The sequence below is a fragment of the Gekko japonicus genome, unplaced genomic scaffold (genome assembly GCF_001447785.1).
Source record: "Gekko japonicus isolate JY-2015 unplaced genomic scaffold, Gekko_japonicus_V1.1 scaffold885, whole genome shotgun sequence".
NCBI lineage: Eukaryota > Metazoa > Chordata > Lepidosauria > Squamata > Gekkonidae > Gekko > Gekko japonicus.
In genome coordinates this window covers 692025-700863 of record NW_015167564.1, presented here as the reverse complement: position 1 = coordinate 700863, position 8839 = coordinate 692025, and the positions used below count along the sequence as shown (strand labels likewise).

The window sequence follows — 8839 nt, the reverse complement described above, 5'->3', positions numbered from 1 at the left end:
GGCGATGCATTCAAGGCACTGCGGGGTGTTGCGGAGCCGCGCCGGGTGGCGCGAGGGAAGAGGGCGCGGAGCCGCATCCTGCAGCCCGGGGCGCTCTCGCGGCTTCCGCCGCCTCCGCCTCCTCCTCCTACCAGGCGGTTTGGGCCGTCGATCCGGTTTCCATGGAAACTGCGCCCGGGCGCTAGTGGCAAGGCTTCGACGCCTCCGCGCCCCCTCTCCCGCTTCCTCGTGTGACATCACAGCCCATAACCAGGGAAACACTCGTGACGACGTTAGAGGCTGGTGACGTCAATAACTGGCAAGGAACCTCAAGAAGTCCGGCCGCGTGGGTGTCCCAGCCAGGGGAACCAACCGCAGGACATTTTCGAGCTCTACCTCCGAAACAAAAAGGGAAGCAAGGCGCAAATACAGCAGCATTCTGTCACATTCGGATAGATGGAATCGAATCGATCTCCAAGTAACCTGTCTTGCCACATGCAAACTCTACCTAACGCTGACTGCACCAAACATTTCACACTGAAATGGGCTATTTTAGAAAGAAAGCTTGTTTTAATTATTGTGACCTGTGCAATGGAAGAGATTTTTTAAAAGACACTACTATATGTCTGTGTAGAATACTGGCAAAACAAGTCCCACAAAGCTTGCCACAGTGTGCAGGAGAACATGCCCTCCGTCAAAATGCATCCCCTATTAAAACTGTCAGCCTGGATCTAAAGTTCATCACTGCTGTAGGAGCAGGCCATGAAACAACCTGCTTCGGCCAAATGCCAAGCAGGCTCTGCGCCTATGTTGTATTTTTGTCTCTGTCATACATTTTTTCCATGTACATTGGTTTTGCACATTGCCCTATGAAGACAGGGTTTGGCAGGTCACTTTGTTCTATACCTAGACCTAGTGACCCAGTTGTTACTAATTTTGGCTTAATATTAACATGTGAGTTTAGTTCTAACAAAGGATTCTTCTTGTAAAGCCCATATTGTGTTCCTTTGAATAAGAAGTCTGCACACAGCTGTACAAAGTCATACTAGCTGGGAATATTTTGACACTGCAACTCACAAAAAGTGGCATACAGCTTGATCCCTGCAGTCTTTAATCAGAAGGAAGCCTCAGTGAGTTCAATAGGGCTTAATCTCAAGTGTGCACATAGCTAAGAGTACAAAAATACAAAGCTCTTATTTGCATTTTCACACCTCTATGTCAGTAAGGAATAGAGCCAAGTAACTCATGTGTTGCATGCCCATGCATGTTTAATTATGTTATTCATTTTCCTTAGGTGGGAAGAATAGACTTCCCCACCTAAGCAAAATGAATAATATTATCGTTAAACATACTACGGAAGTTTTTCAACTACTATTTTATTCCACTACCAAAAATAGTTAAAATTCTAAAAATAAAATCCTGTATACATAGTATTTCAGGCTCAGGAACTATTTGTAAATTGAGGGGTGGCCTTGATCCCTTTTGGCCAAGGGTCAGTGGAGGCAGACGGTGATTCTTATCAACTTCAGACTCCACATAAAGTCCAGTTTTATGTAACTGTTTCCTCTTCAGACTTCATACAGCATGATGCACACTACACCTTTTGTGTTCATGCTCCTCTTGTGCTTCTGTTGCAGGCACACTTTTTGAACAGTCAAAGTACATTCTGAAGCTGGGGAAATATGATACTTCCCCCACCAGACAGTTCATTCCTCCTGTGATATCTACATGCAGTGAGGCTGTGGGAGTATTAGACACTAAGTTTTGTTTGATAATTGCCAACAACACATAGCTCTAGCCCAAATACTTTCACTATTTTGTGCACTTTGCAGGTTGGAGACCTCTTCCTTTTCTAAATTGGAATATCTAGCCGTTTTAAAAAGAAATTTGAATACACAGCCACAGTTTCTGTCCCTCAAGTAACATACTGAAATATGCTCTACTGTGACATGCAACGTATCACCAAATGTATTCAAGACACACTTTCAGGAAGCTGGGATGCCCATTGCAGGCTATCTGTAGGCTTATTAAATAAAGGTCTGCATAGTTTTGAAAGCTTTCATTTACCTCTAACAACCATATTTCACGTTGGCTTTGCTTATTCCCCCATATACAGTTTTTCAGGAAATACAGCAAGGACTAATCAAATACACCACAAATGGGCCTGCTCTTGGAAGGATGAGTTTCAAGAAGGTTCACTTAAAATTTACTCCATCAAAAACAATAGCAGAATATTCCCTATTCAACTCTCTATCTTGCATATATTTACATAAACTATCAAAATTCAGTATGCTGTTTTTCCCAAACATCCAACCCAAACTCTATTTATCCCTATGCCTACAAACACTACAGTGTCTGTTAGCTTCCTAAGAAGAGGCCAAGGTGCATCTGGCACCTCCTATAAGCCCTCACTGGCTTTCAACCTATTCCTAGATAACCATGGCCCGAGAACTATTCCCATGAGGCCACTCATGAGCAGATACATCTTTGGAAGACCTGGGAACCACTAGGCTAGGCCCAGACAGCGTTCCCACTCCATATCACCTAATTTCCCCTCCTTACTGCAAACCCTGTCCCACCTGCCTTTTGTCCACGCTTGGGCCCCATCATCAAAGGAGATCCCTTGCTCCCATTTTCACCAGCCGGTTCAATCCACCCCATAGTCCCTTCTTCTCTAGCAAAATGCTTTTGGAACACATGGCTTGGAACCATTCCCCTCCCCCCTTTTAAAGATAGGGGAAATGCAAGGTGTTCTTAAGGAATATAGAGTATTACCATCTCACTTGAGATAGTGGGAACAGTTGTCAATTAGCAGCCTTTAGGGCCGATTTACATGTTACACCTACAATCGTTTATCCCGAATATTAGCACAGGGACAAGACATATATAGGGGGAAATAAGCAGACAGACACAGTTTCACACACTCACTTGCAGTTTCTTTCCTGTAATCTCCTTTCCCCAGAGGCTTTTCTATCATATTTGCTAAGATTATTGGTAGTCTCAGAATAGGCTGAGCAAAACATAACACAAAAAGATCAGGGAAGGGGTTAGAGAACAAGTTGGCAAACGCTGATCATATTGACTTACACTGTGTACTCTGCCTTAGCTCTCAGTAAAAAAGGGAGACTATAAGCAAATAAAATAAACATTGGATTGCCTTAAAAAACTAAGTGCCACTCTGTCCCACCAATAGTTCTTGGGCAGAAAGTAGTAACCCGTCTAAGTAGGAGATGAACAACAAAAAGACAAATCTGTGCCAACACAGTGATATTTCTGTCCCTGAGATCCTCTCTTCTGAGATTAAAAGGTACTGAGTTCCAAACTCACACAAACAGGCCTCTATGAAATTTCAAAATGCCTGTAATAACCCATGTCAAGAAGCCCTAAAAACCCATCCCAACGAAGAAAAGTGTTTAGGGTAACAATCCAACCTCTTCTTTGAAGATCAGCACTAGGGATTCCCCTTTTCAGCAGCAATATATTGATGATGATGATGATGATGATGATTCAGGCAGCACACATAAGAGCAGAAATATTTTATTACAAGTTTTCCAGTATTGGCTCAATGACTCCTCGGCCGAAGCTTCCATGGCTAGCGGTGCAGAGGGCCACATCCGACTTCCCTATGGGAGCACATCTTGCAACAGAAGACACCCCCCCCCCCCAAGTCTTAGTTTCCTTCACAGGGGATTTTAAAAACAAAGGGAAAAAGAGAATCTCAATTCCAAAGCTTTTCTTTTATTTATAACCCCCACAGAATTTATAAAGACAGACTTGCTAACCAGCCATTATTCTCATTGGTTGATCAGGTGTGTGCAACAAAGATGTTTCTGCATCAATTCTCAGAATGCCAATTGATGGGAAGTATTGTGATGCAGCAGGAGACACTTCAGATTCTTAGGTGCCAATTGTTATAAAGGTCTTTGAAGGCAATGGTAGTTCCAGTATGTACAACACTGATTGACAGAAAGGGTAGGGGGTAGATTTCCAGATTTCAAAGTGGTGATGACTGGCCAGAAAGTCCACGAGGAGGTGCCAGGAGGAAGCAACTGTTACGTACGGGCATTGCGCTCTGTCTCTGCCAGACACTCCCTTACCAGCGCACGGGCATGGATAATCCCTGTGAAGGAAGGGCACAAAGCTAAGACATAGTGGACACAGTTTGATAGAACCAATTGAGCAGGCTGTCTTGTCAAAATGTACAACTGTGATCTCTTCACCCATCATATCCTTTTCCTACACTGAAATAAGAGAAATATATTGTTAAACTGACTTTTTATGGGGCAAGATGGAGACGCAAGTGGTAAATCAGGACATGTGGGTAGAGGAGAAGTGCTTGCTGAAGCAAGCTGGAAGAAAAAAACTGAACAGCAGCTAGCTAGACAGAAGTAGGGCAATTCTTCAGTGCAATCAAGAGTTATACCCTTGGAGTATACCAATTCTAACCCAGCAGGTTCTACTGGTTTCAGCTGTGTTGCAGCTAGCTCCACTAACATTTGAAACACTGGCCAGTTATGATGGGAGTTCTAGGGAGTCATGTTTGCCTATTGTATGCTGTGCAATGACAGAAGTTAATTTAAATTCTACTAGGGACAGAAGATGTCAGAGAAAGAAATGGATAATTATCAAATAAACCATTAGCTATGAATCACAACACTAGTAACTATCAAAACACTCTACTAAAGATTTAAGTTGCAATACCTGACGCGCAAACTGTCATTTCTAATGCCTTTGGGGATGCAATGAAAATACCAATAAGTCATCTGCTGGAAATTGTATCTGGGACTTCATTAAGCCACTTAGTAAGAACATAAGAGAAGCCAATGCTGGGTCAGGCCAATGACCCATTCAGTCCAACATTCTGTGTCACACAGTGGCCAAAACCCAGATGTCATCAGGAGGTCCACTAGTGGGGCTAGAACTCCAGAAGCCCTCCCCACTGTTCCTCCCCAAATATCAAGAATACAGAGCATTACTGCAGCAAATCCCTTATAAGGCAAAGTGGTTTACTGTATGTGCCCATGATCAGAAGCTTCCTACCTCGCTTCAGCCGCTCCATGGCACTCTTGCTGCCTGCATAAGTAGGTCGGATTTCCTTGCCCATCTCCTCAATAACAGAAAGCAGGTCCGTGTATGTGCTCTGGGAACCTTGGGCACCTGGTGGCTTCATAGCCTGTAAGATCAAGGCCACAGCAAATGTCAAGGACAATCGTCTTCTGTTATTAGTCTCAATAGCTGGCAAGACCCCCTTTCAGTACAAAAGCAGAAACTCACCTGCACGTAGCCCATTGATGGGGGCCCAAAATCGTTGAAGAGAGGTCGAAAAGGGGCAGAAGCTCCAGGAACAGATCCAGACGGAGATGGGACACTTGTGGCTGAAAGTAACAGAAGAAATGGTATTTTAGCCAAGAAAGAAAGGATTGCCTGACACACTAGACTCAACAGCGCTCATAAGGCTCTTCTAATGGGCAGTACTAGATACCCTTTGCCTTGTGTGATCAAGGCCACTACCAACTGAGATTAAGTTGGGGAACTGCAAGGAAATAGACAAACACTGGGTATATTAAAGCTTTGAACACCTTCCAAACTCTCCTTGGCAAACATTTGCCACTTCTGCCTCCCAAATGATTATCCCAGGCTTCTCTCTGAGTTCTTGTGCAATATGGTTGGCATAAACCACACAGCTGAAAAATGAAGAGGTTTCCCATGTCTCCACTGCAATTGCTTTGCCAAGTCTACAATAGGGGAAAGGAGACTGGGTGTGGTACATTTACATCGCCCAATCTGATATGCCTGTCACAGAATCTTAACTGGCAAAGTAAGGGATTGGTTTCTGGTGCTTCATTTATTATTTAATTAGATCTTTATTCTCCATTGTCTCATGGGCACAGGGTGGTGTACTTTGGGAGATTTTATTGCAAGCCTGATCAAAAATGACCAAACAGTAAATTTTCCACTGACACAGGAAGGCTAAACAACTGTCAGACTGCTATATCATACAAAGGAGACAAACTTTTCACCTAAAGAACTGAGCAAAGTGTGGTTTATTGAATCCTACTGCTACCATGGATCACACAGGAACTATGATTTGTGTTAACAGGAGCTCATATCCCACCTTAGGGCCAATAACAAGGAAGTGCCGGGATTAAAATATATGATTCATAAAACAAGTTTCTGTAAAGATGTAGACTCAGTGATGTCATAGAATTATGTGTACATGGCCTACTTTATGATCAACACAAGAAGAGTGGAACACGTTAGCAGCAATGAATTGAAGTCTTTGTTAAAAAGAAATCTAACCAATTAACTCTTTCAATTTTTTAAAGCTATTTACTTCATGCTTTGGTGTTAAGATCCAAATGTAGTTTATTCTGTCTCATTTTTGCTGCTCATGCATCACATTCATTGTTCATGTACCTCTCTGAATTCTCAACTGCATTCTCTTTGTTAAACCTGAAGTAAAGGCCTATACATTCTCCAACCTCACATTAACTATCCAACCTGCCTTTCATTTTAGACTATTACCTTTGAAGAGGCTTGTCGACAAGAACAGAACGAACAATGAAAATGTACTCTTCATATGAGCACACATCACTTCCCCCAGGCTCTTTCAGCCTTGACCACAGAAGCTTGTGGTTTTGCCTTAACTTCCTGTAAGTCAACATATAAGAAGATCTCTTGGAAGGAGGGTGGGGGAGGGAGGCAAAAAGAGAAGGCCACCTCCAAACACTAGTACTGCTATTTTTTCATTGACCTTAACCTCAAATCAGCCCGGTCACCTTCATGTTGTGTCACTCAGCCTATCTATTCACGCTCCAGTCTACAGCAGCAGACCACAATCCTAACATTTTAATAGTGTACAAATGTGTGTGTGCATGCTGCTCAAATCAGGTTAAAGACTATTGGAGTTAATCAACTGCAAGTTTCTAAAAATAAAAAGCTTGTAGACAGCATGTTCTTAATTGAGACAATTCCCCTTTTCAGATCCTTCGGAAACAGAATGGGAGTTACTATGCAAGTAATAAGAGTCTAAGCGAAGGATTTGAAATTAACTTCCAGGGGAAAGGAGGGGAGAGTGAAAACAAGTCAATTACCTTGATTTGATAGGTCCAGAAAGAGAGGACCGGCAGTTAATTTATTAAGAGGATTACTTCATTGAACCAGAGATTGGGCCATTTAAAGATTATTGGCTAAACCCTATTTAGTACTGTGAAGTTCAATCCATGTTTTCCTCTCCATTTGGCTGTTCATTTTTGTTTGTATAACAGATGTAATTCCAGCTGTCAAAGTAAAGCAGCCATATGCAGACTACAGACATTACCTTAGCACAAGGTTACAAGAAAATGCTCTCACATAGCCTTCTAAAGCTAGTTCACAAATAATATACACTTTTTTCATTTAGGAACAGTATAAAACCCATAAACTGCTGACTGGTCTGCAGCTGAGTTAGACCTACATACAGAAGAAAAATGTTCATTGTCAGCAACTCATGGATTCACCCCAAGGAAGTATCATTTGAGATGCAATGGGGGGGGGGGAGCTGCTTATCTAGGGCTGCAAACGCTCATGCCCCTGTGGGCCTGAGGTGACCAAGAAGAGAAACTTTCATAAACTGAAAGAAAACCAGACTTTCAAAAGTTCAGGCTGTCAGTGCATTACAGATAACTGGTGGGTTTTGCATGGGTATATGGGCTCGTAATATTTTGTAAGAGCTAGCATGTATGAACACATGAAGGTATCTTGAATTGAGTTAGACCATTCATCCACATAAACCACTACAGCTACATAGGAGACGCCATAACATTAACTCAGGACTACTGATTCCTGCCCGCCAAAACCCTCCTCACTTGTTTACCAATTTGCAAAGGTGCTAGGTAGCTAAGAACCAAAAGGTCAAGGAAGACTAGAACTGTGCTTCCTGCCTTCACACATAATTACACAAACCAACAACATCCTACTTGTCTATGGCAAAGAAATGTAAGAATGGTAAGGAGCACCACACCAAGATTCACATGGAGCAAAGCTCTACACGTCTTAAGTAAGATGCATGCTTAAAGGGGAATGTGTAAAGAACAGGGTCAAAAACAAAACAAAGAATGAGGAAAATTCCCTCCTATTCCCAATTTGTTCAGTCTCTGAATAAAAGCCAGGATCTTCCAAAACAGCCAGCAATTCTGACAAAGAATTCAGGTCCCATTATTGAGATCCATCTCCTTCAGGTATACAAAGGCAATCAATGAGCCCTTTTATTTTTTTGCCACCTGTCCTATAGGACTCGCCACTTAAAAGGGGGGGGGGACTAAAGTTGCAAGCCTAAGAATTATGAGTCAGTCTCACTGAAATGTGAAATTTACTTCTGAGTAGACATGCTCAGGATTTCAGTATTACTTGGCCTTGCCCCTTTTAAGCAACATTTTTGAAGTTTCTCATTTATCTAGCACTAATACTACAATCCTGTGCATACTCCCACTGGAGTAACCCCTACTGTGCGTTTTGTATACATCTCCGCAACACACATCTGAACACTTGTACTACAATAAAAGCTCTTTAGTCTTTTAAGTCCCGTTTGACTTTCCTCTTTAAGCAAAGACAGCCTGTAAATTCACACCTAGCCCCCCTTGTCTATGTTATAAGTCTACTCTTGCAGTCTAGCAGGGCTCCCGGCGGGTTTTCACAGCCACAGTGAGTGTCTCTTCTCTGCACAGCAGAGAGGAAACGAGAGAGTATGCCACATCTGCCCTATCCGGCACACACGCCATATATCTGATACAGACATGTTTATAAGGCCGATGCACCCAGAATGCATTCATTCCCCCCCCACCCACCCCCCCGTTCTGCCGCGCGCACTGTGGGCTTCCTC

At 42.8% G+C, this 8839-nt stretch overlaps 1 protein-coding gene across 3 annotated transcripts in view; it reads right to left on the bottom strand.

Moving 5' to 3' along the window:
- Positions 1–3511: 3511 nt before the first annotated feature.
- CDK2AP2 (cyclin-dependent kinase 2 associated protein 2) overlaps positions 3512–8839 on the bottom strand; it is a 6094-nt gene continuing 766 nt past the window's right edge. For 2 of the 3 annotated variants that reach the window (XM_015413806.1, XM_015413808.1), the window contains exons 2-4: positions 5254–5354; positions 5020–5152; positions 3512–4099 (exon numbers count right to left, since the gene is read on the bottom strand). In XM_015413806.1, the coding sequence (XP_015269292.1) occupies positions 4032–4099; positions 5020–5152; positions 5254–5354 (302 nt within the window). In that variant the 3' untranslated portion in view covers positions 3512–4031. Of the gene's footprint in view, positions 4100–5019; positions 5153–5253; positions 5355–5558; positions 5606–8839 lie in introns of those variants that run through there. The other variant, XM_015413807.1, reaches the window with a different exon arrangement.